The sequence below is a fragment of the Coturnix japonica genome, chromosome Z, assembly GCF_054131305.1.
Source record: "Coturnix japonica strain WE chromosome Z, WE-NBRP24, whole genome shotgun sequence".
In the NCBI taxonomy this organism is placed as follows: domain Eukaryota; kingdom Metazoa; phylum Chordata; class Aves; order Galliformes; family Phasianidae; genus Coturnix; species Coturnix japonica.
Window position 1 is genome coordinate 10946190 of NC_140702.1, and position 27165 is coordinate 10973354.

Consider the following 27165-nt stretch of genomic DNA (forward strand, 5'->3'; position numbering starts at 1 on the left):
TATCAATGTTGTTTGCATCGCTATTAGAAATTTTAGATTTTGATGGAAGTGTTAGGTAAGAAATTTGTTTATTTGTTGAGGTTGGGGTGGTTATTCAATTTCAGTGCCTGGATACATCTCAGGAGCTGCAGGGAATTCTGGTCATAATCATCCTGGGCTTCTGTGCATACTAATTGTGTCACTGCTGGAAGAAGAGCCATTCTCTGGCATTTTATGCAGTATCCCAAGGGAGCTCCAAGAGTTGTTTGTTGTAAAAGCTTTGTGCACAAAGCCTTAATACAGAATAATCCATCTGTTTCTTCCTGGGCTTTTATTTTCCCAGATGAAGCAGCCTCATTTTTTTTTTCCTAGTTCTGAGCAAGGTGCATTTATCCATGTGGATCACACACAAATCAGAAACCTTTTATTTCTAGTGGGCTATGGAAGTAGTTAAACCTCATGGCAATTTCAGTATATACTACTGATTTCTATCCTAACTGCAGGAGCTAAACAGATAAGGATCAATTAGTGGTTATCATTTGCAGTTTGGTCTATCATCATGTTCAAAGTATGCCAACTAGACCCAAAAGTAGTTAAGAGAAATAACTGTTGATGAGTTTTATTCTGTCCTTTGTCACACTGAGATGCTCAGAGTTTTCTCATCACAGGATATCAATGTTAGATAAATAAAAAAATGCTAAATGAAACTTGAGGTTTAAAATAACACACAATGAATGTCAAGGTAATGAAGAAATGTGGAAGGTATCAAAACTAAATCAAATGGTTAACTGACAGACAATTTATTTTTACAAAGTTTACTTCCATAGAAAACGGCAGGAGTGGGAGGAAGGCCATACCTTCGAGCCTGGCAGAACTCAGGAGAGCTTTGCAATCTGCCACCTGCAGGGAGAAATATTTTGGAGTTAATTTGGCAAGAGGATAAATGAGGTAAAGCAAAGGACAAAAAGGAAAAGTCACTGTGACTCCACAAAGTCCTACTTTCTGTGCTTAATATTAGGCCTGATCGTATACCTACCCTCCTTCAGAAAGCATCATAAACCAGAGACATAAAATAGTCAATGGAATCCCCATGGAATCTTACAATCAACTGTCATTGTGCTGTTATGCAGTTTTTATTTTACTAGTGCCCAGAGGTTTCTGACAACAGGAATGTGATGCTTTATTGGAATCAGATGCTCAAAGAATAGTTTAGGGAATTCACTTTTGTAGGTTGTATTGTCTCCTCCTCTTTCCCCCAGTCTATGGGGTTTCTAAAATGATTGCAAATCAGAATGGCAGAGATCACTCATCTCTGTCACAGAAAGGGCTTGTCAGAAAAAATAAAGAGAAACCTTTAATTAAATTGTTACAATCAGTTGTTACAGCTTACATTTAACTGGATACGATAATTAAAAGGTAAGTGATCCAAGGTTGATTTATATGCTAACCACTGAAGTTACATGTTTTGCACTCGGATTTCTTTCTTTAATGTTTTTAGAGCTGCTACATGGCTCACCTTTTTGTACAAGCAAGTTCAACTGAGATACTGCAGCTGCTTTTTATATTTAGTAGTCCATAGCGAAAACATCTGTGCTATAAACAGATTTTTTGGAATTGGCAAGATGCCACAAACATCACAGATTCAGGGATCCATGCAGCTTTTATTCTAACACTAAATTTCCTGCTAGGAAGGAAGTGAAAGTGTGACAAAATATATGTGCTGCTTCATGATCTGTGCACAGGGAGGAATTTATCTTGTTTGTGTATAATGCATTCTTCCTGTTGCCTTGTTGTTAAGTGATACACTCAGGAGCAGTGGCAACGGTTTTGCTGGGACTTACTGTGACTTACAGAGGGTCTCAAGGAGCAATATCTGAAACCACAACAAAGTATTTTGTTTAGGACAGCAAATTCTAAAGGAGTGGGGACCAACATCATGTATGAGAACTCACACACAAATTAAAAGGCATTTTTTGACTGAGATTTCTGTCTTAGCAGAAGAGAGGTTTTTTAACAAATTTGTGTTGCATTCTTGATTCTTTCTTTAGAGTTTGTTTCATGCTTCTCTCCGAATCAAGAAGACTCAAACCTTGCAGTTAATTTTGGGAAACATATTAAAAGATGTAGTGTGTATGTATGTATAGAAAATCATCCATTCAGCAATTCTTGGACAGTTGTATGCATGGGTTCCAAGTAAATGTAGCTCAGTTTCCTGAAGTAGAAATTTTGAATTTTTAACATAAGTTAGTATGTATAGTATGTAGATAAAAATACATACTGCTTTTTTTTTTCTTCTTTTCTGTATTTACTCATTTTTCACTAATACAAAAAGCAGTATTTCTGGAAATGTGTGGATTCTCAGTTATCCTGTAAGTAGAAAGCATAACCTGATGCAGCAATTCATGAGTGAATTTCTGTGTCCTAAATACTGATAAACTGCACCAAGGTATCATTCTGTTATGGCCAGATGGAGTCACCTCTTTCTTCCATATCACTTCTATTTTGTCTTGGTTTTTACCTCAGTGTCGTGTTTTTTTTAACAGTCTCCAATTATTTTTCTTCTTCTTTTTTTTTTTTTTTTTTTTCAAATGCTATTCTACTTCCCAGCACAAACTTGTGCTGAATCTAAATGCGGGACCAGAGACACTCTTCAGTAATTTTTCTTAAGGGTCAGATGTTAAGCCTTAAATGCAGTAGATGAACCCAGTAGGTCTCAGGAAATGCATCCCTAAAGAACACGTCTAAATTCATAGTTGTGTAGTAAGTATTCATTGAAATCTTCTGAAGGTTCAGTGAGCTTGTATGCACCCACATCTTAAGGCATTGTCCTTGAAATGCATGAATTATCACTAAATCTCGTCTCATCCTTCCACCTCTCATGCAGAAGTCTCTTGCAGTACACCAACAGAGCAAACTATTGTTAAAGATTAAGCTAACAATAAAGCTATTGTTAAAGATTAAGTCTTCTGTTCACTGTTTTGCTCTGGTCTTGATTAGAAACTATGCAGTCCGTGTTGAAGAAATCAAGTATTTGGTCCTTGCAGACTATCAGTCTTATCTCACTGCAGTTACTAGCAAGGAACTCTGCTCTGGAACTGCAGGTGTTTGTTATCGTTGTTCTTTAAATACTTCCATCACCATGTGAAGATGTTGCTGTCCTGTGTTTATCTCTAAGGGAGAAAAAGGAAGGCACAATTCCTTAAGCCTGTGATCTCAAGGACTAGTTAGTATCTGTCATGTATAACAGGTATTCTCCAGATGTAAAATACTCCTGTAACAAACTGAACTCATCTTCCTGGACCATCAGTCGCTGGCCTGGCCTGTTAACCAGCATGAAGATCTTCTGTTTCAAGGCACACTGAATTGGAAATCCTCACTGGGTTAAGAGGAGGCTTTAGGCATCTGTTATTGACACTGCCTCCAGGATTTTAGAAACCAGCAATGCAAACAGCTGTCTTGTGAGTAAATAGGAGGAAGATAACAAATCTGTGTTATTTATGTTTTATTCACGCCTTTTCTTCTGTGGAAGAGCTGGCTTAAGCCTAGAACCTATGGATACTCTGTGCCTCCTGCTTGAAGATATTTCAGGATAATCGCTGACCATACTCTTATATGCTTTCTTTAAGCTAGAAAATTGTAGGTGTCCAGATACATAAGGCTGCCAGCACTTGTCAGGTTTTATGCACAAGTTTTATCAATTTGAAATCTTGGTCTGCTTTCTGTCTGTGTTAGTTGCAGCAGGACCATATAAATCTCCATAAGCCTAAAAGGTGATTGATGTTAAACACCTCATGAACAGTGGCAGAGATCATGTAAACTTAATTAAACATATAGATAAAAACGTACAGACATTGAGATGCGAAACATAAGGATGAATGAACGTTTTATCCTGAGATGATTAATGTTAAACATACAGATAAATCAGTCTCTTAGCAATAAACTGAAAAATGTGTTGTGCTCTGCCACTGAACTGCAGTAATCACTCTTGCTAGCAGAAGTAGAATGCAGAGAATGGCTTGAGAGCAGCTCTTAGGAAAAGTATTTGGGGTGTCAGTTGATGAAAGACTCAACATAAGGTGGCTATGTGTGCTTGCAGTCCAGAATGCCAACTGTGTCCTGGGCTGCATCAAGAGAAGTGTGATCAGCTGGATGAGGGAGGTGATTATACCCCTCTGTTCTGCTCTTTTGAGGCCTCACCTGGAATACTGTGTCCAGTTCTAGGGCCTCAACACAAAAAGGACATGGACCTGTTGGAGTATCAGAGTTATCAGAGGGCTGGAGCACCTCCTCTACAAGGATGGGCTGACAGAGGTGGGTCTCCAGGGGGACTTTGCAGGGGCCTTTTGGTACCTGAAAGGGAGCCTATGGGAAACTGGGGAAGGACTTTTTATAATGCAAGTAGTGACAGGATGAGAGGAAATGGCTTTAAACTGGAAGAGGGTCAATTTAGACTGGATATAAGGAAGAAGTTATTTACTGTGATGGTAGTGAGACACTGGAACAGGTTGCCCAGAGAGGATGTGGATGCCCCCTCCCTGGAAGTATTCAAGGCCAGGCTGGATGAGCCTGTGCACAACCAGGGCTAGAGGGAGGTGTAGCAGGGAGTTGGAACAAGGTGATCTTAAAGGTCACTACCAACCCAAACCATTATATGATAAGTCTTAGAGTAGGTTTCTAAAATTGTGCTAGAAAGAACAAAAAACCCTATAAAACCCTGTTTTCAGTTAAATTGTCCCTGTATAATAAAAGTACTGTGGGGATCTGAATTGCTTTTCAGTTTTAGTTGTGAAGTAAAAGGAAAGGCAGAAGTGTGAGCAGTATCTATTGTGTGTCTGGGAAGTGGAATGGAGATAAATATTGTTTGTGCATGCACAAAGAGTTTTATTAATTTGTATGGAAAGCAGATATCTTAAATACACTTTCTGGTTTTGGTTTTGCTCTTTTTCAAGATTTTCAGATATGAAAATAAAGGTCTATTGACTGTTTTCTTTTACATGAAATAAATAGCTTCAAAGAAAAGAAATGAAGCAAAAACAATCTTTGCTTTATTTTCCATTCAGTTCTGTGATACTCAGTCGGCATTAAATGGAATAGCAGAAAATGTTTATAGGCAGTTCACAAGACCGCAGAAAGAGTTCATGCAGCTGAAACTGTTCCAGCATAGAAATACTATTTACATAATAAATAAGATTTCTATTGATGATTCCTGTTCTGATATTGCCCATAACTAATGGAGTCTGGGGTGTTTCTGCTTGAGGTCATATTCAAGGCTTTCGAAAATCTTTATTATTCCAAGAAGTGGTGAGTGACAACTGAATGAAGGAAGATGAGGTAGGGAAAGAAGGAGAGTGCATTAACCTTGTGAAAGATCTTTTAAAGGGGAAGTTCAATTTTTGCTCAGGTAAAGAAAATTGTTACTCTGGTAAAGAGTGCTTACCTTTCACAGCTGAATTTGGTAATACAGCAAATGGATGTACTTTTGGCCAGGTGTGTTTTGAAATATTCCTTTCATTTGTTTCATTTGCAGAGCATTTGATTTTTATGGATGTCTTTTCATTAAAAACTTTGACTACTGCATTCATCTTGGAAAAATATTTTGTTAAGCTCAAGTCAATGCAACCTTTGAAACTGATGTTGTAACTATCCTTGGCTAGAGGCATTGCAATAATCTTATGCTGCTTAGCTTTGTGATGCTTTATAAGAAGAAGGATATTTCACTGACTTTCCTGACCCATTTTCAGGGTCAAGAGTTGGTAAATCTCTCCATTTCCAGGTACCAGATGCACCCTTAGGCATTTAAAGAGAGAGCTCTTACCTATTTAGGACCCATTGGAAGAGTCCATTTACATCATTTGGACTTCTTTGTACGAGCAATTGTAGGTTTTGAGTATCTTGTAAATCCAGGGGTCATTGGGTTGTGCTTTAGTAAAGTTTCATCCGAACATATGCAATCAAAATACAAAAATTCAAAATTCACCCTTGTGCCCCTGGCTGAGCAGGGAAAGGCATCAGTGGCATCTGGGACAAAGTTCCTTGGGCTGCAGCTGCAGACTTCTGAAAGGCAGCTGTGGCTTAGCATCCCAATGTTTGAGAATGATACAGTGTGCTGGGAGGGGTCAACTCCTTTTTCTCACACTAATGGATCCATTCAAGTTTACAACTCCTTTAGCAGCTGCAAAAGCAGAGTAGTAAAAAAGCACCTGTTGTGTTATCCCCAGATGCACTGATATAAAGGCACAGTTTAGTTGAAAGCAGCTCTGGAAGCCCCGAGTGGCTCTTGCTTATCAGGCTCCAGATTTCTCTCCCAGATGCCGGGCTTAGTTGGAGGCAGCACTACTGCAAGGCAAGGTTAACTCCAGCAGCGTCGGGGTTCTGGGCTCCATTCCTGCTTTCACCTTGGCTTCTAGAACAAAGCTCTGACTTCCATGAAGCTTCCATTGCATGTTCCTGTTTACTTGTCTTTCCCCATCTCACAGGAGACTTGCATTTTACTGGAGGGGAAAAATAACTTCTCTAAAATTTCTGAATCTTTCCAAACAGCTATCCATGTACACTAAAGATATCCTCATGTGCGTAATGGATTCCTAAGTCAGTGCAGATGTCAGAGGGTCAGAACATGGCATGTACTGGGAGAGCTGCTAGTACTGTGTGTTTCTCTTAGTGGCCCTCTGGAAGGGATTAAGCACAGCAGCCATCTGGAGAACAAACATTGCTTTTGTGATATTAACTATGCCAACCTTTCAGATCTTTGAATTTCTTGTTAATGTTGTACTATGGGTTTTGTTTTTCAATTAAGGCCAGAATGTAATATGTTCTCGAGACAGCAGGTTGTTTTGTCTGGTTCTCCTTGTATCTCCCAAGAGCAGGCTGCTTACTTCTAATAACGTTTCATGTTGCTGCTTGTTGCTGCAGCAGTGAGCCTAAGAGGGGCCCTTAGAACAGCATGTTATTTCCAATGTTCTTATAAAATAAATGGGGGGAGGAGGATGTTTACTTGCTGAAAATGCCAGAAGTAAATAACGAAAATACAAACCGTCCTGGCAATGCTGTACTCACCATGGGATGCTGAGTCATTACCCAGAAATTGTCAGGCCATGGTAAGTGCTCGAGGGACGAAGCTGTTAGCAAGCGTGTGCCAGCTGAGAAGGCAGAGTTTTCCCTTATGCCTTCTGCAGACTCCTGTGTTAGTATATTCATTTTTCTTGCACTGACTCAGCAGATTATCAAACTCTCTGTTCCCACCCTAAGCTGTTATAATGCCAAGTGAGTCTACGTTTTCTGCTTTTTCTGCCCCAGAAGTGGCTGCCTATGGCTAACTTTAACATTGCACTACTGAGGCCCAGAGAGCTATTTATTATTAAAATAGATTTCCAAGCCTGTGAATACATTAATACCATATAAAGTTGTCTAAACGCATAGTTCTAGCAAAATCATTTTATGGTGAAGGTGGGTCTTCTGTGTGTTTAATGAGTTACAGAGTCACACAAACATGACTGCTGCTTTTGAAGGCTCTCATTTTTTTTATCACATTGTAGACCTGCACATCTATCCTAATGGGTATATTGGCAAGACTGACCTTGCTTGGTACAGGCAGCAGAAGAACATTCTGCTCTCCAGTGCTGCAGTTCTCTTCTGCTTTTCTGCACCAGTGTAATCAAAAGTATAAAGTGACAGGTCACATTCAGAAGAGGTCAGATTATAGGCAGGAGCAAGCCACTGCCAACGTGCCTATCATGCAAGAGACCTGCGTTATGCAGCCCAAGGATTCGTGTCCTTCTGTCCTCTGATCCGAGGGAGACTCACTTCAGGTGTCCTCCACCTGTTCGGGTATTGAATAACTAGGTATTTGCATGCTTCTAAGAAGTATCTTCTCCTGAAGTTATTAGTAAATGGCAGAGTTTAGTGCCTTCAACCATTTGTTCTTGTTCAGCAGCAGAGAGTGCTGCAGGATGTTCAAGTACTGTACCCCCTCAAACAGTTCTCTGATCTTTGCTCTTTTCCCCTTGAACATAAGTACCTTCCGTTAGTGGCAGCAGCACTTAAAAAAGTAAATGGCACCATGTAATCTTTAGTATATTTTCCTTTGTTCTGCTTTCTCTCATGTAAGAGCAGAACAGGGCAGGATCAGGAGAGTGCAGGTGCATGGTGGTCTAGTTTATTGCTGACTTTTGGCAGCTGTCAGCTTATTCTGGTGAGGAACAAAGTTCTGCAAAACCAACGTTGTTTTCATTGGCACTTGAGGCAGATGCTTCCCTGAGTAGCACGCTGAGATAACATTAAACATCTGCTTGGATCAGGATAGGTGTTTTGCAGTGAAGTTTCCAGAAATTGCTGAGGGCACCTTTCACATACATTTGTACTGGGGACAGGAGGAGGAGAACAGTGAGGGAGCAAGAGGAGAAGAGTTTGGTTCATATGCCTTCTTCACGTCATTAGTTTTTAAGAATACACCTTTCTCATTCATTAAACTGAAAAAGGTCTTAGTTTTCCAGTTTGTCATATTTTTAAGCAGGGTTTGCAGTAGTACATTATCAGTCTTCTTGCCATTGAAGAGAAGCCTTCCCATATGAATGATTTTTAAAAAGAGTGACATGTGCATGTGGCCTGTGAAAAGATTTTGAAACGCACAGTGCTGTTTCAGTGAACAACTGCTAAAGGGCTTACTGTATTTCCTTGGAATTTGAAGACTAGCAAGTCTTCAAACCACACAAGCATGGAAGGTCCAACCTGCCTGAGTTTGATATTGTAGAAGATGTAGCAAGGTTTAAAACTAGCAGACCATTAACTTGCTGTGGTCACTGCACAGGTGTTTTTAGTGGATAGCAATAATGACACTGCTTTGTACTATGAGTTTCATGGAAGGTAGGCCTCAACAGTAGTGATGGGCCCAGAACTGGACACAGTATGAGAGTTTTGTTCTCATTAGGCCTGAGAACAGAGGGATGATCACCTCCCTAGTCCTGCTGGGCACATTACATCTGTTGCAGGCCAGGATGTGATTGATCTTCTTGGCTTCCTGGGCATAGTGCTGGTTCAGGTTACTCCACCTGTCGATTGACACCCTCAGATCCTTTCCTGCCATGCATCTTTCCTACTGCTCTTTCATAGCCTTATGCTGCTGTGTGGGTCTTTTTTGACCCAGGTGTAGAAGCTGGCATGTAGCATTGTGGGGTGAAGCAGAAAAGCAAAGGACAGGTAGGGAGGCATGAGTAAGGAGGAGGTGGTGGCTGGCCACTGCTATTCTGCTGCGTACCAGTGCTGTTGTGCTACAGGAGGAGGCTGCCATTAGCAGTATTTCCTGCTGTCTATCCTATATTCATCATTCCCCTACTGAATTGTTTCTCAGTTGCATGTACAGCCCTAAAGTAAAGGAGCATCCATGGTATGACTGAGATGTTAGAGATTATTTGTGTAACATGGCACTTACCTAGAACATAATCAAGACCTCTGGGATTTGGAACCAAGGTTAACCAAGGGAATCCTTCCATTAGATTCTTCTCATACAGCAGCTCTGAGTCCCAGCCTGCAGGCGGGTCAGGGCTGCCAGTTTGTGCACCAAGAAGTACTTTTTTTCAGCAAGTAGCAGCTAGCTCAAAAAATCCATTGGCATCTTATGTCCTTCTTTGCATTTTATTAATATAGCTTAGCAATCTAATTTGGTGATCTTACATTCTGTATCTTTACCGTATCACCTTGCAGATACTGAGACAGTCAACTTTACTGGAAATCTGTTTAATTGCAGAAGGAATCCAAAGTTTAAATAAGTACTCGGGCATTTTTTCCCTTTTTCAGATTTCCAGGAAAGCCATTATTAAACTTGGACTGCATGTTAGAAAGAGCTTGAAAGGGGAAGGCTCAGCTAAAGCACTGTTGACTCTTCAGCAAGTGAAGCATCTTAATCTAAGCTAGTCATTTCCCAGGGGTCACTGTTAATGATTGCATTCTGTGCTTGATTTATTTGTAACGGTAACAGTTGCAGTGGGAAGAAGACATTAGGCCAAATTCTGACCTCAGAGTATAAATCTGGAACCAATTCACTCCGATTTTTTTTTATAACATTACTTTAAATTCATTCCGTAACTGTGTTTGGAATCTCTTCTGTTGTATTAGATTTTATTTTTTCTTTGAGACTGCATTTCTGCCATTATTCTTGTCCATTTCTGAATATGAAGAGCAGCAGATCTGTGGTAGCAGCTGTGTCTTGCTGTTCATCTAAGAGCCCACATAAGTGAGACAGGGAGAGGTTTGCAAAGCTGGAAAGTGCTGCAGTGACAAATGTTTCGTCACATCACTCACATCACTCACATGGAGTGTCTACACATCTCTAAGGTTATCATGTAGGAGCTCTCACCTGCAGCAGAAACTGTGCTACTCCCTTTGCTCCTGCTGCTTGTGACGGTTCAGTGGGAACATGGTCTACAAAGAAATAAAGGATCTGCCCACCTTTTCCAGCTAGATGTGTTGGGCTTATTTTAGTTGATACAAAAATATTTCTTCATTGCAGTAATGTTCTTCATTAACAATTCTCTGTCAGCCTACGTAAGATGAAACTAATTGTTCTTTATTTTGGGGCATGCCTGTTCAGGACTAGAAAGTAGAGTGCCCTCAAGCTTGTGAGAATGTTAATTTAATTTCTGCATCTCCTTTCTGCAAATAATGGATGTTTTTTCTTGTTGAAGAAAAATGCTATCGCATCTAGGAAAAACTCTACCTATAACAGTAAGTCAAGCAGCCACCTCAGGATGCAAAGCCATTGATGTTATTGAGGTTGTATGCAGTGCAATGAAAATCACATTCTGAGTATTCCACCACCAGCTGTTTCTCTGTTAAACTAGTACGGGAACAAGGACCAGTGCCTGTTAGTCTTGATCCATTATAATGATTAAGTACTTGGCTACCTATGCTGCTACAGTAAGCTAAAACTGACCTTACTAAGAACTGCAGCTATTTCAAACCAGCTTGATGCATTACATTCACAAAAGCAAGCTCAAGTGTCCCACTGCGTTCATAGTTCTGTTGCTCTCCTTTTTTGTGTTCTAATAAAAAACACTGAAAATTAAAATGTTTTGTCACTTATATGCATAAGCTGTATCATGTATTTTATTAAAATATTGCCTCCTATTTTACGATGTTGGCCCATGTTGTCAAAGGCAGATGTTGGTGGTATGGCAGTAGAGGTAGAAGTATCTCATGAGTATTCTTTTCCATTATATTGCTGTGCGACCAATGGCAGCAGGGAGGCACTCTGACAGAATGGTGCCTGGCACAAGTTGCATGTGGAGCAAAGGTATAGAACTGAATTCTTCTGTGCAGAAAAAAATGGCACCCATTGATGCTTAGGAACATTTATGAGCACTAGAGGATGTGCACACAGTCAGGGGTGGGTTGGTACATTTCAGTGGTGGCAACAGTGATAGAGTCTACCTCTGCTGGTGAAGATTTTTCTGAGCGCAGCATGCAGGCTCTTGTTCATCATGGGTGAAAGTGCAGAGCAAAAGCTGGTGACTGTGCTGGAAACAAGTGCATTGTAGCTGAGAATTTGTTCTATTAAATAGTGTCACTGTACTCTTTGTAGCTGTTGTAGTTTCCATGGAAATAAATAGGACTCATTACCTTTGGAGCAAACTTCATAAATAACACCCTAGACAATTCCTCTTCACTCAGTGCAGCCCAGAGAAGCTAAAAGGCTGGACACCTGTATGTTACATAGTCTTTTGGAGTAGTAAGGAGACCAAAGAAGTCATAACCTGCTTTATGGTTACAAAATACTTCTTTACTCTACAGTCACTGTGTTGGCAGGATGACAAGCTGATGTGACAACTCTACCTTCTCTATTCACAGGTGTTCCCTTTCCAAAGAACTTCCTTCAGATCTGCAAGAAGATACTTTGCCGGCTTTTTCGGGTATTTGTTCACGTCTACATTCATCATTTTGACCGTATCATCCTCATTGGGGCCGAGGCCCACGTCAATACCTGCTACAAGCATTTTTATTACTTTGTGACAGAGCTCAACCTGATAGACCGCAAAGAACTAGAGCCTTTGGTAAGTGTGAGGCCTAGGAGAAAGCTCTAGGAAATATTCAGCCACATTCATTGAGCCTTTCCTGCATTTTCTGCAGTACAGATTTTCTCTATGATTGATCAACGGCAATTTAAAGGAAAGAACTTGACTTATGTCCAGAGACATTTTCCATCTACTGCAGCATTTGTGAGATGCAAAGTAGTCAAGGGATAAAAATGCAATGTATTTTGTATGGAAGAATACAAGGTGGGAAATACTGCCATGTTAAAGTAGAAGTTCATTTTTCTTTACCTCCTTCTTGTATTATATATTTTATATACAACCTTATGCTGTCTTTTATTCACTAGTTAGTAACAGCATGATACTTGTAGCATCCAGTTGCATAAATGTGAAGAGAACAATGGTGTATATAAAGGTGAAATGGGATTTTTTAGAAATCTTTAAGTAGGTGTTTTTGAAAATATTGAGTGTGTTAGGTCTGGATCTAAGTGAGACAAATGAGGTGAGACAGAGACTCAGACAATTAACAGCATAACAAAACCAGACACTTCCTTTTGGCTGAAGGTAGATCAAATGAGACTTACTGTTTTATGTAAGTAAAATAGAAGTGTGGGCAAATAAGAGAGACTGTTCAAAAAGTATTCTCACTGTGCTTTAGAAGGGGCTGAGGTAACATTTCTGTTTTGGCCAGAACTCAGAAAGTACTGTACTGCACAGCTTATTTAGAATGGTATTTTTTTCCTCAAAGGCACAAAAACAACTGAGATTGATTGACACTTGCAGATGCAACACAGTCCAATATGCTCCACTGAAAGCAGTGTTTGCTAAAGTCAGCTGCACAGGACCATGTCCACAGTCTTTCAGTTGTTCCTCACAAAGGCACATTGCACAGAATTGTACAGTATAGCTGATATTAAATATTTCTGGAAGTGGTGGTTCTGGAGCTATTGCAGAGTGACCCATGTATGTACTTATGGTGACTGAAACAGAGCCAGTGAATAGAGGCAAAGAGGATGGCCTTGTTTGCAGCAGTTCACAAGTCCCACTGAAAGATTCTGTATGTGGCACATAAAAGTAACCTGAAATGCTTCTGTCATTCCTTTATAGATGGAGAACTTAATACACCATCTAACTGTCTGGTAAGGTTGAGTAGGTGCCCTGTAAAAGAGAACTTTGGCAGACCAGGGATTCTGGATTTGCTGTAGCTGTTGGTCTCTGAAGCTGTGTCACAAACAAGACGAGGTGAGATATCTCAGGGGTAGGAAGAGAGGAGACAGTCAGCTACAAGATGGTTGCCTGTTTGGGGATACAAAGAGCACAAAAAATAATTTGATGCCATAAAAAGAGATAAGCAAAATTCCCACGCTGAGCAGGCAGATGAAGGTTTGAGGCCAGAGTAGTGCAGGAAGTGGCCCAAATCTAGCATCAGAGCAGGCTAGAAACGTGCTCCATTGCTGTATGCTTTCCCCTCACATTCCAGCCTTTGCTCCCCTCACAAAATTACCCTTACTATCAGCACAGGATGCTTTGAACTTTGCTGAGCTGCAGGAGCTTCCAGAAGACTGTTCCACTTGCATGAAAGTAACAGTATCAGCAAGATGACAAAGCCTCACTTGCTTCTTACATCTCCTTATCCTCAACTTGGGTGGCTGTCAGCAGCATGGAAATGAAGAAAAAAACTCATTTATCTGCATTTTTTTCTTCAGCTGGGCAGAGAGAAGGGGAGGAGCTGCCAAATAAAAGCAGACATTACAAATAATCTTCTATTTTACTGCAATATTTGAGGACAACCTGTGCCCTGCCAGGTTCACCATGGCAGGAAATGAGCCCACATTATCTCCCTTAATTAGAAAATGGGCCAAGAGCTGATTAAATAAACAGACTGCTACATGCTTTAATAAACAGGAAGGCAACTGATTTATCACCACATCTTCAAAAAGGGAGAATAACTAGGGAAGTAGGCAGTAGATAAATAGTAATATTAGCCTGCTGGCAGAGCTTTTACCCTTTGTTTAAAAATAGATTTTATCAGCATTTGTAAGCTGATGTAACAGTTATTAATCAAATGAGGCAAATGAGTCAAATAGGGCTCCTCCCTCCCATTCATAGCTTTTGTTAACACAGAGTCTATAGATTAAAGGGCTGCTTATCTTCTTCCCATCTTCAAGGCTATGTTAATTTGACAGACCCCTGAGTGTCTCATGGAGACAGTCTTTTTGCATGGAAAAAAAAATTGGAAGCTGGCACACTTACTCATCCTGCAGGTGGTCCTGAAGGAAACAAGGTACGGCCAATTGGCTCATATGTGAGAAAATGGTCTGGGAGCACACCTGCCCTTTCGCACAGTTCACAGGCAGAAGGAACAGTGTGCAGCATGAGAACTCTCAGCAGTCACTAGCGGCATCTCTCTGGGGGACTTTATCAGAAACTAAATTAAGACTTAAGTTTAATATATAGTATCTGTTTTGTTCTTGCTTCCTGAGTGACTGATTTTATTCTACAATGGCACAGTTCACCTTATTTTACTTCTGAGCCTTTTTCAAGTGGTCAGGTTTTGTGATGTCTATTACTTCCGTTCCATCTTTGACCTGTGTAGATTACTGCTTTTAGAGGATACTTAATTAATCTAAACTTGCTTTTTAGTGAGGCTTTTAATGCAGCTAAACAAAGAAGCTTACTGCTCAAATGTCAATCATGTCAATGTTCAATCACGTCAAGTAACATTCTTGGTTTTTTTGCCCATGTCTTGAGTGAAATAGTCTTGCTTTGGGGAATTTTGCTTCATTTATTATCAATTAACAGAAACTTTTGATTATTGATGAGATAATGAGAAGTAAAAGGACAAAGTAATAAGAATAAAACACTTCTTAAAGGAGATAAATACTTTCAAATTGAGTGAATAGCTTGTCATCTTTTCAGAGTGTCAGCTTACCGTGCTTGTACTACGTTACACTCAGCCATGGCCAGTCCCTTTGGTGAGATTAGGGTTTGTGGTTAGGGTTTAGGTTATGGTTTAGGCTAGTGTTGTGATGCTTAATTTCTGCTGGTTGCTGCTTGTTTTCCACTACACCAGTGTGTGTTGGTGAGGGGACAGAGTCCCTCAGGGTGTCCCTACGCCAGCATGGTTTTGCCCACAGCCCCTTTGGACGTGTGCCTGTTGAAAGCCTGCTGTGCCTGTGTTCCTTAACTTGATGTTCATTAATGTGGCTTGTTGCTGTGTTACAAATTGCACTTAATGTTCAAGCACTACACCATTACATTTCACCTCTCTGCAGGATTAATGCAAAGTTGGCGTTCTGTTAGTCGGAGCTGTAACCTGCAGATGCAGGCTATTGTTCCTCTAATCTCACAGGGTGCATCAAACACCTTCAGAACTGCTTCATAGAGCAACTGATCTCTGTTAAAATGTTGTCAGTATATGCTGAGAACGTAGTCCACCCCCCCTTGTGAAAGATGTAGCTGTTTGTAGTAAAGATAAAACTGGAGTATGTTTTTTGGAGATAGGTCATATCAGCTTGCTTATTTATAAGGTATACAAGCTCCTGCGTACAAGGCAATAGAATCCCTTCCAAGTACCTTCTGATTTCATAGTATAGATCATTATAAATCCAGTTTTCCCATAAAAAGTGGTAAGTGCCTTCTCTGATATGCATCACTTTCCATTACTCACATCTCAGAAAAAAGACATTACCTAGCAGGAATAAAGAGATGTGCAGGTAGAGCAGCCTGCTCATAATTCAGTTTATATTTTGAACGTCTGCTGGCTGTGTCTCAGCATCAAGCCAGTTTCCTTTGCTCTGCTGTTTTGAAGCAGCTGGATTCCTCTATCTGTTCCTGAGAGCAGGGTGTCTTTTCAGGGCCCAGGTTTGGCTTGGTGGTTGCAGGGCCTGTTTGCTGCTGTGCTGGGATTTAGCTGGAGACATTGATTTCTAAGTCAACATTTTAGCTGGCCTGTTGTTACAGTATGACTTGTACTTCTCAGAGTTAGATTAAATTAAACACCCGAAAACGTGGTGAGATTTCAGTCTTAAAGATCTGAGTAAGATCTGAATGGGATTCCCTTGAGGTTCCTAAGATGCATTTGTTATTTTTCCTTGTGGGAGATGTGGACCTAGCACTTTTCCTCGCTACCGAGCATTACTGATTAGCTTAACTTAAAACTGCATTTCTGAAGAGGAGACAGGGCAAAAGAAAAAAAAGAAAAAAGAAAAGAGATGATAGAATTATGGAATGATTTGGGTTGTAAGGGACCGTAATGATTTGCTAGTTCTGATGCCCTGCCATGAGCAGGGTTGCCAACCACTAGAGGTATTTGATCTTGCTCAGCAAGTTTGAACAAGGTCATAGACCTGCAAATGCATTCACAGCTTGTGTGCTCAGTATGTACTGTGAAACTTGCATTCTAATAAAAAACCTAGGTGGCAAAAATGTGTACACTTTGTCTCTCTGTGGCTGCACAGTTTGCAGAACTCTAGGTAGGTCAGGAGTTTATATCAAATCAAGTGACAGTGGGAAGTGATGAGTTACGGGCACCCTGGCAAATATGAAGAAAGGATTCATGTGATTTGAGTAAATTTACTTCTCTTGCTGTTAGTGTGAATTAACAAACGTATCTGTTGGCCAGATAGATACAGATACCAGTACATGTTCTTTCTATACATTTTCCTTTTTAACCAGCATAGTATCCTCTCATTAAGTGATAAGTACCTTCTGACTTTGGGAACTATTGATTGCAGTGAAGTTCCCCTCTGAGTGCCAGGGTGAAAGACAGAAGAACTTGGCCATCAACTTCACTCATTTCCTAAAAGTTATTTTTTACAATTCCCATCCCTTGAAAACTTTGATTTTAAATTTGTTTGGTTTATTTTTATAGAACATTGTCTTCAGAATGGAATTGCTAGTGTATGTCCAGGCAGTCTAGCAGGTAAAGAGATGGGTGCTTAATATATCACTATAAGTACTGTGTTCTGGGATTGTTGTTTCCGTGGTTTGTTTTGTTTTCACCCTAGCAAGCTGTATTATACACTAACTGCAAAAACCAGTTATGGTCTGAGTGGCAGTAAGATTTCAAAAGCTTAAGCACATTCAGAAAATTACACAGTGAGATTTATATAATGATCTTAACTCTGCCTTCCTGTATTTTATGATTCAGAGCTGCATTCCTGCCCTGATTACAGTGACATGGATGTGGGGCACTTTATTTTCAGTTAGTCCCTCCTTCCATGTATCAGAGCCAGCCATTGCATTATCATCCTAAGTCCCAGGGGCTGATCAGCTGAACACTAGTTCAGCCAAAAGCAGTGGTTTTTGCCCAGGCAGTTTCAGGAGCAGTTGCACACAACCTGCTATCAGCACAAGGCACATGATGGAAATGCAGCAGCTGCTTGTGCTTCTCCAGCCACCTGCTGAGGGTATTACAGGGTGCAGGGTACCACCTCAAGAAGTCTGCATTTCCTGGTGGGTTTCTCCATGCACATTGTTTCAAGATGAAGTAATGAGAAGTACTCTGTGCAAGGTGAATTGCATTCAGGTGAATGCTGAGATTTTTTCTGTTACGCTTTGCTAGCTTTATAGCAAGGCTTAAGTATCATTCCCCAGCTCTGCTGTTGCTGTGCATGAGGCCCATGTAGCTGCTGTTACACATCCAATTTACTACAAACAGTACATCTTTTCACAACATAGTTAGAAGTTTTGCTGCCTCTTTGTTTATACCGCAAAATATGTTTATTCATTAGGCATTTCATTGCCAGAAATGCCACAGACACTGCACAAATACTGTAAACATAGCCCATCTGGCATTAGCTCCATCCAGAGCTTACAGTGGAAAAATCAGCAATATCAGGCTTAACAAAACATAGCAAACTACTAGCATCTTGGTAAAAGTGCTCATAGATGAAAGACAGCTGAGTCAAACTGTTTGATTAAATGAGACTCTACTTCAGATAAATTTTTCAAGCATAAATTCTTAAACATCAATATTCCATTCTTAATTCACTTGATTTTTATTTTTTTTTTCCAAATAATTGATTTTTTTCCGCTTAGCTAGTTTTTTATATTCATGGTGAAAACTGGAATTTGAACTTTTCCTGTTTCATTTTCTCAATTGGTACATCAGTCTTGGTGAAAGCAGCAACGGTAGCTACAAATCAATAGACTGTGAAATTAGCTATCTCAGACTCAAAAATATAAATGATCTGCCTGTCATCTTAAGACAGGCTGAGCTTAAAAGCACAGAGTTAATTTAATTAAAGTCATCGTGTTCTTGTTGTAACTATCCCTTATAGCTGCCCAATTCTGTTTTTAAATTGCTGCTCCTTAATGCTGATGTATAGATCTTCAGTGCTGGAATGGGCTGCCCAGGGTGGTGGTAGAGGCAGAGCCTCTGGAGGTGTTAGGAAATGTTTAGATGGGACATGGTTTAGTGGGTAAATGTTTGTGGTAGGTGGGTGGTTGGACTGGATGGTCTTGGAGGTCTTTTCCAGCCTTGGTGATTCCCGTTTTACAGCACTTTGAAGAGCAAGATAACAGTGACATTAACACTGTGTTTGAAAGGTACCTTTGACTTTTCATCCTTTCAGACTCCCTGGATGTTATACGGATGGTGTAAGCTTTAGACAGGGAACACATAAGGTTTAATCTTGTTCAGTCATAGGTGCTGCTCCAGAAGAATAACTGCTCATTCTCTAATTAATCTTTCATTAATAGATTCTGACTCTAAAGTACCAGTGAAGCTTCTGTGTGTGAAAACCACTGTACAAAAATGTCTTCAACAGTAGTATGTGACTTAGAGCAAATGCCCAGTGTGCATGGGTATAGCTGCATGGGAGGTACACTGACTTATGACTTATCTGGATATAATCCAAAAATAAATGCTAGCCAAGACAGTTTTAAAGTAGGCATTTGTTTCTCTTTTTTTCTTTTTCTCCCTCCAATTGTTTGCTTAATTAAGAGTCCCCACTCAGGCTAGTTTTGCCACTGCTGTGTCATGGTGACATGCTGCTAACTAGCCACTGGTATTCCTTGCTACCGATAGAGCCATAGAATGGCCTGGGTTGAAAAGCACTATAATGATCATCTAGTTTCAACCCCCCTGCTATGTGCCACTAGACTAGGTTGCCCAGAGCCACATCCAGCCTGGATTTTGATGCAGCTAAAAGATATCATGATAGTGTGAGGAAGAATTTCTTTTTTTCCTCTACGATGTGAACTTGAGGACATAGTATTGCTGAAGAATAGGACTCTTAACTTTGATGCTTTAAAAAAGCTATGTCATAAGACGCATTATAGTGCCAGAATTTTTGAGTAGACAGTTTCTGGTGTGTGGTTTTTAAAGTCTATTTTTATCTCATCAGCTGCTTTGCTTGCACTGAGTCCAAATGCACAATGCCAAAACAGGGAGGCTGAAGGACTTTCCTATTGACAGTTTTCCTTCTGCCACTGATTCCCTGATGGGGGGTGGTTCTCTTTGGTGCTTTGGGTTAACCATTGTGCTGTTCTGTACGTAATGCAATTCTCTCTTTCATGAGTGCATATATGTTCCTGTTGCTTGGTGAGTACACCACATAAATCCCGTTTTAAAGTTTATCTAGTGAATGTGAATCATAGCCTGGCGAATAAAAAGGGCTTCTCCAATTAATCCACATTTCATGATTTGTAATAAACAACAACATGTTTGTACTTCAAAGAGATAATTAATACCAGATCGAAAGAGCTATGGCTAACAGTTCAGAATAGAGTGAGAAGAGGAAGCTTTGAAGGAGCTCAGTCTTCCAAATGTGTTCAGTTCTGCAAAACATTAGAAGAGAAAATAACTACAAATAGCATCCTTTTGATAGTTTTGCAGTTTGTTTTTCATGTCATGTTATAGGGAACTGCCACAGCTTTTCAGTAGTAGAAAAGAAATGACAGTCAAGAAATGCTTTTCAATATTATTTAATTAATTAATGCTTCTGAAGAGCTCATGTGAATCTTTCACATTATACTAAAGATAGTATTAGTATTTATTACCCATTCTTTATGACCTCAGTGCCAAAAGCTGCATGTTTAAAGTCCATCATAAAGCACCATCGTAGCTGAGACTTGTTCAATCAGAAGTTCTGCAGTCTGCATACCTGGATGCCTGGATGATCAGTATGCCTATTTGCTATCAGTTGCCAGCCCATCATTTTTTCCTATTGGTATGCAGAGGTGGAGCAACTAAAAAAGGACAGGAAATGGAAAAAAAAAAAATAATAACATTGGAGAAGGCAGTTTGAGAGTGAGGATCCAAGACAGAGCTCTAATGAAAAATGCCAAAAAAAAAGAAGTTTTGTAAGTAACTTGTTTCAAATATGGTTTCAGCATTCCTACCCTGGTTGACTTGCCATTTGAATATAGATCCCTTATGCAGCGCTGGGTCTCAGACCACATGATCTTTTTTATTCCACAGCAAACAGCCTCTTGTGACCAGGATACTAAGAGCTTTGTCCACACGTTGCTTTTTCCCTGTTTAAAGTCTTTGTGAAGAAAAAAGACACAAGAGTAGGAAAATTAGTAGCCCTTTGTGCTTCAGAGAACAGCCATGTAAATGCTCTTTTAAGCCTTTTGCTCGCTTGTTCACTTACTTTGTGGTTCTGATTTGAACAACTAAAAGACTGCAACTGAAGATTTGGTCCTATGGGCACACTGCAGATCCTCTCTCCATGCGCTATTGGGCCTCTCATGGATTTCTCTCCTCCTCATGGGAGCAGGTAGCAGAAAGCTCTCCCAGGGATGCTGGTGGTGCATCAGTGCTTTGATGTTCAACATCATTGCATTGGTTAATTTTCCTGGCATTTTTACAGTACTGCTGTTCATACTGTAGCCCATGTGAATCCATGCTCTTCCCCAATAGTTTTAGCCTCAGATGGAATGCAGATCCATCTTTCTTCCATTGAGTTCTGCTGTTAGTGTAAAATGTTTGTGGTACTTACAGACTGGCTTGTCAGGGCAAATGAGAGAATACTTTAAGGACCTGACAAAGAAGATTTCACAGTGTGACTGTCATTCTACGTTTCTGCATCCTTCATTTACCCATAACAGATTAGGTCAGTACAGAAGCCTTTAAGTTTCAAGGATGTTGCCCAAAGCAAGCAAGTGTAGAAACAGAAAGCTCTTAATGCAGAAGCAGGGAGAAAACTGCAGAGCCTTGTACTGCAACGCTGTCATGATGGGATGGGGGAAACAGGAGTTGGGGATAAGATGGTGGATTTCAGGGGCTACCGATCTCATCATACAATCAAGCAACAGGAACAGGGGTGAGCAGAATTTGTGTTACTCTAAGGTAAATTCTCTACTAATAGCTAAGTTTGGAATGACAAAGTCCTCTCAGCAGCTCTGCAGGACAAAGTGGCTGTGCTTCACCTCACAGTCCTGCACAGTTACTGCACCTGCAGCGCAGACATGTAGAGGTTCAGTAATTAAATGCAAGGATCACTGCTGCCTCAAGAAGCATTAGCAACTAATGAATCTTCAGATAAAGGAAATAAAATAATTTATTAAATCTGGGGATGAAAACATATACTTTGAAAAGGAGCACAGCTTCACAAATCATGTCCTGTGTGTGCTATGGGTTATAGTCAAGTTCTACATTTAGTATTTCTTGCTTTGAAGGAATAATCCTGGGCTGTTTTTGTTGGTTTGTTTTGTATTTAATTTTATAATTTTAAAATAACAGAGTTTTCCATGAACATTTATGTTTGTCATCCTTAATAAATCTGAGGGAGAAGCAACTACCAGTTTGGATTATAAGCTGCTGTACCTGCTATGTATTCTTTATAGCAGTAGTAAATGACAGTATTCCCTCCTTCCTGTTGGCTGCAAGTGCAATGGCAAGAGTTGGAATTCTGTTCCTTGCATTAAGTTAAAAGGCTTCCTGTCTCTGAGTACTTTCTTTTGTGTTGGATGCAGCACCTTTTACATGGCATGGATGGGAAATTAGCAAAGTATTAAAGCTGTCAAAAGTGACAAAACAGCTTGCTAATTGCCACTTATCTTCACTGCCCTTGAAAGTGACAGAGAGGAGCAGAAACATGGTGGCATATAAAGCTGTGTCAATTGGCACAGATGCAGAAATAGTAATTGGGAAGAGGTGTGTGCAAGTTTTTAAACAAATGTTCTTCTGCATTTTAATTCCCCTTCTTGTTTTACAGAAGGAGATGACAACCAGGTTGTGTCACTGAAGCCACTCACTGAAGAAAACGTGTCCAGTTTCGTCCTTGCTGCGGAGTTCCAGAACGCAGCAGCCCTTGCAGAATGAGTCTGCTTTCAATCCAAGAAAGCAGAAAAGATGGGAACTGCAGTTACTTTCACAAAAGTTTTCCACTACTGTCAGTGTTCCTAACCCAGAGTGTGCTGCTAGGAACGTCATCTGAGCAACGTGGATTGCTGAGGGAAAGAAGTATTGACTTCATATTAATCCTAGCTCCTTCATTAGGGATGAGAACCTCTTCAGCCTCAAGTAATGACTGACCATATTCCTGCTGCTAAAGCTCGCTGAAATTCAGGTCCCTGGGCTGACCTCCAGATCCACTGTATTCAAATGAAACTATTACTAGCTGAAATGTTGTTTTCTTTTTATTTTGTTCCTTGGTTTGTGCTTTGTTTCCTAAATGAAGTGGAATATGAAGTCAGTCTGGAGTTACAGAAGACTTACAGCCCTGAACATCTCCTGTCTGTCCCTTGGCCATTCAAGGCTTGGCCACTGTTCCCAAATGCCAGAGAGCCTTGTGTTTCCAGGAACACAGCCCCATCCTTTTGATGATCGTAGAATCATAGAATTGTGTTGGAAGGGACCTTGAGAGGTCATGTAGTCCTACTCTCCTGCAATGAACAGAAACATCTGTGAGGACATCAGGTTGCTTCCAGCCCGATCTAGCCTGACCTTACTGACCTGATCAGCAGCTTGTGCTTCACTGCAATTCCTAATGGGGTGACAGAGGGTCAGCCTCTGATCTCAGCTACATGAGCAGAATCCAGACACAGCTCTGCAGTGTTGATGTCCTGTCTTCAAATTCTTACTGTGACTGACAGCAAATCTGCTCAGTGTTTCTGCATTACATAAGAATGCAACTATATTGTTGGCATTTTCCTGAAACACCTCATGAAGTCCACCAATGCATCATGTAGCCTGATGTCCTATGATCCCCTTAGAGGAAGGACAGCTTTCATTCAAACAAATATTTAGGCTTTTCAGGAGAAAATAAATTTAATTTTGGTATTTGGTAAATGTGAGAAAGATGCAGTACAGATGAGTAGTGTAGCAATCAGGCCAGGAGGGACTGAACAGAGGACTCTTCTGCATCTGAACTGTGTTCAGCAGCGTGGCCTTATTTCCACACTGGAGAATATTTCTCCACAGTTCTCAGTTGAATTTAACACATTGGTGAACAGCCTGGAGGGATGTAAACACAGTAAATCCAGTCTTCTGTGTCAAATATACCCTGATGAAAGGCTTTCTTTAAAAACAAACAAACAAAAAAAAATTTTTAAAAAAAAGCAATATTTACCAGATCGCAGGAGAAATATAACTGAATAAATGGGGATCAATGTATTCTGTGCCTTCTGATGAATTTTGCACATTTTTGTTATTGTGAAAGATTACTCTTTCCTTTTTAAGTGATGAACCCTGTTGCTGCCTTCCCTCAGTGAGTTAGGTATGTTTTCTTCTTCTGAGATGTTATCAGAAGGAAATCTCATGGAGTATCCAGTGAATGGAACATTAGAAATAGAGGTGTAGCAGCAATTAAGAATAACCACAATCCTTTTGTAGTTCATGCTGTGGTGTGTTCTAACTTGCTCGCTTGCTTGCTTGCTTAAAATAGAGCTCATAAATGTTAGTGATCTGTTCTTGGTGGGAGAAATGGCTTTTGTCTGTGAACACTCAGCACAACTAGGTGGAGACTTTTCTGCATCTTTAGAATGACACAAGGAGTGTTATCCTTGGCTTTCAGGGAACTAGGCTGAAGTGTCCTTCCTCTTTCGGTGGTCTTTTCAGTTAGGTTAATTCTTTGTGGGTTGCACAACATAACACTTCTGGGGTGCTGGCACTCGGCAGGATATAACCATCTTGTGGAATTCATTGCCATAGCTACTGCTGAGCTTAGCTGCTTCATTTTAGATGTGATGATAAATGTTGTTGCACGAGTATGAGTGGAATTACAGCCTTGATTACGTCTGAAAGGGTTTCTTATACCTTTCTCCAAAGCCTGTTAGAGCTGGAGCTGTAGTTGATACGGGGTTCTTGAACCTCACTGTTGCCAGTTCCCATCCTCTGTTCCTATGGCTGGACAGTGCTGCAGTGCTCTGGATTAAAGATTAACATAAAGGTCAAAGTGCCATTGCAGAAATTGAAGAATAGTGTTTAATACATAAAATGATCTGTCCTTTAGTTTGTTATGGTACTCACCGTATGCTGTTTTGAGTCTAATTACTGTAGTGATGTCTGGAAAAGCAGCAGAGTTTGTTCCCATTTACTTTGAATTACTTTTGAATAACCTTATAAATGCATTAATCTCAGCGTGTTTGCGAAAGTTCTTTGTTGGAATGTGTTTATTTTTCTAAAATCATTTTTCAGTTTCCTATACTCCAGTGCTTCCTGATCTAGCACAAATTACAAGGAGGGAAAATGCAGTGTGGAACCATAGAGGACACGAGTTGGCCATGGCCAAAATCCTGACGAGTCTTAATTGGAAAAGGCATTCCAACCCAGGAGCTGAACCACCAATTGATTCACTTGGTTTGGTCGTTTGATAGGGAAAAGGTGGAGCTTTGCTCCAACTTGTATTTTCTCTGTGAGTACTGAGCTCTTTCTGTTGGCCCCACTGGTGTGACAGGCACTGGCCCAAGTCCTGTGCGTAGGTAATAGGGCAGAGGCTTTCTGGCACCCTCTTCACTTTACATCTGTACCAGGCAAAATGCGGTGTGGTGCCTGGGCATCACAAATCCATTGAGCTCTGTTTGCTGTGGAAAATACCAAAAGCCGTATTGAAACTTGCTAAATGATGAAATAAACTTCCTCCAGATGGCAGGGTTGAGCCCTCGGCCAAGTGTTTTCCAGCAGGTACTGCTTTCACCACAGAGGAGTCCTGCCATGGCCTCGCCATCCTGTGCCACAGGCCATCTCTCCATTCCCCATGCTTGGTATTTGATATCTCGTTATGAATAACATCTGGAACATGGCATCGCTACTTGAATGTGTCTGGTTACTCTTCTCCTGGACGAAAGAGGGGCAGCAGCCTGTTGGATCCAGATCTGAGGGATTCCAGCTTTATCAGCAATCTGCTTGAGGCCACATCCAGATGACTCTTGTTTTGGGTGTTGATCACAGGTCCTGATTTATATGATTCCTCGGGATATGTCAAGATAAATGTATTTTAAATGTGATGGTATGCACAGGCATGCATTTCACCTACTGAGAAAACCTTTTTACTTGACCTTGCCATTTATGTGTCTTCCTAATCATTCTCCAGAATGTGCCCCAGTAGCATTTCATGTGGTTCTGGAACTATGTTTTACTTTGCTTTATTTCTTTTACTAGCCTTTCAATTAAATCTTTTTCATTTCATACCTAGAAGAAGCGCAGTGAGTCTGGCAGCTGTCCTAAGAGGTGCTGTTAGTGCTGACTTCAAGGCAATCTAAGTGGGATCACTAAAGTTGTTAAAGGCCACAGACACCTTTACTTCTGGACTCCTGTGATACCAGAATTGACTTCAGCGATTAAAGACTTAATAGCTTTCATTGATTTGTCTCTGTCATAAGGGATTTTGTGATGAACTTCTGCTTTGTGTGAACATAGGTTAGTGCCAGACTTTAGTGACAAATATAACATGAAAAAGATATTAACTTCCCTTAGGTGTAGTGAAGCATCGATGGAGTTGCAGGGACTAGAGAGGGAGGCTTTTTAGCAGCAGTGAAATTGATTATTTCCCTTTGGATCTGAGAGAAGGTGAAAACCTGAGTTTTTCCAAGAACTCCGGCTCTAAGCAGCAAAACTCGTTGCCACACAGGGTGGTTAATTCTGCTGACCAGTGTTTGTTAAGAACAGGGCAGGAGGACAGGAGAGAACAACTTACTTGACATGGAGCCACCCTGCAAGAGACGATGCCTTTCTTTTGCTTTTTGTCTTTCCTACATGTTTGGTTTTGGTTGTTTTTTTTTCCTTTCCAGGTACCTGCTGGCACTTCAAAGCAGGATGCACTATATATAAAATAAGAATAGATTTGCTATTACGTAACATGTATAAATTGTTTGAGCAAGGGGATAACACTATGGGATCAAATATAGATAAGCGGTCATTGATTGGACTTCACATTTATTGAAAGATTTTAGAGGCATTTTAGTAACTATACAAAGACTTCTAAGGGGAAAGCAAGGAAAATCAGTTGTGAGAACCTGGTAGTGAAACACATTTAGATCCAAAATGATCAAAAACGCTTTTTGATGGATTTTCTACTAATGAAAGAAACAGAGGTTTCCAGAATCTAATGGAGTAAGTTGGAGCTCTTAAAAGTAGCTGTTTCTTTTCTGTTACAATAAGTTTTCCTTCCTTAAAGACAGATTTGATACAGCAAAGAGATACGTTTTTCTTTTGCTGTTTTTAAGGGGATATTTCTAACAGACAAGTGCTTGATTCCTTTTCTTCCTACGTGACTCAGTGTTGTCTGATTTCTTTGCTAATGATGTCAAATGTGTCTTACACTCTTTTTCTTCTGTTTGTTCCTAAATGAGGTGCAACTGTGTGGGAAGAAAGACCAACACTAACTGTTGTAGTCATTAAAAGAGCGCCACAAGAGATGATTTTTCACTGCAGTCCTAAGTAGATGAAGCTGTAAAATCTAAATATCGTGAATAAATGCAATGTAATCTCGAGGAGTGCTGTGAAGCTGTTTGGAAAATGCAGCGGTATTTGTACTGCAGGATGAAGTTTCCTGTTAGGCTCACAGCAGTTACAGACAGCTCAGATCAGTCACAGCTGATGATCCAGTTTCCACAGCCCTCTGGCACTGGGATGACACCAGGGGAATGGTTAATTAAGGACAACTGTGGGGTAGGGTGGGACCGCACGGGGGAGAAGGTCTGCTGCCAGACTTTGGGTGTCTCTGATGGTGGGAAGGAGCTGAAGGTTATCATGGATAACTGATGAAGT

At 40.4% G+C, this 27165-nt stretch overlaps 1 protein-coding gene across 24 annotated transcripts in view; it reads left to right on the forward strand.

The window, feature by feature from the left end:
* The window catches only part of MOB3B (MOB kinase activator 3B), a 73418-nt gene extending 46530 nt beyond the window's left edge, over positions 1-26888 (forward strand). For 10 of the 24 annotated variants that reach the window (XM_032441141.2, XM_015849914.3, XM_015849916.3 and 7 more), the window contains 3 exons: positions 4195-4290; positions 11821-12023; positions 22172-23571. In XM_032441141.2, the coding sequence (XP_032297032.1) occupies positions 4195-4290; positions 11821-12023; positions 22172-22201 (329 nt within the window). In that variant the 3' untranslated portion in view covers positions 22202-23571. Of the gene's footprint in view, positions 1-4194; positions 4291-11820; positions 12024-22171 lie in introns of all 24 variants that reach the window. The other 14 variants (XM_085528113.1, XM_085528117.1, XM_085528110.1 and 11 more) reach the window with 3 other exon arrangements.
* Positions 26889-27165: the final 277 nt, after the last annotated feature.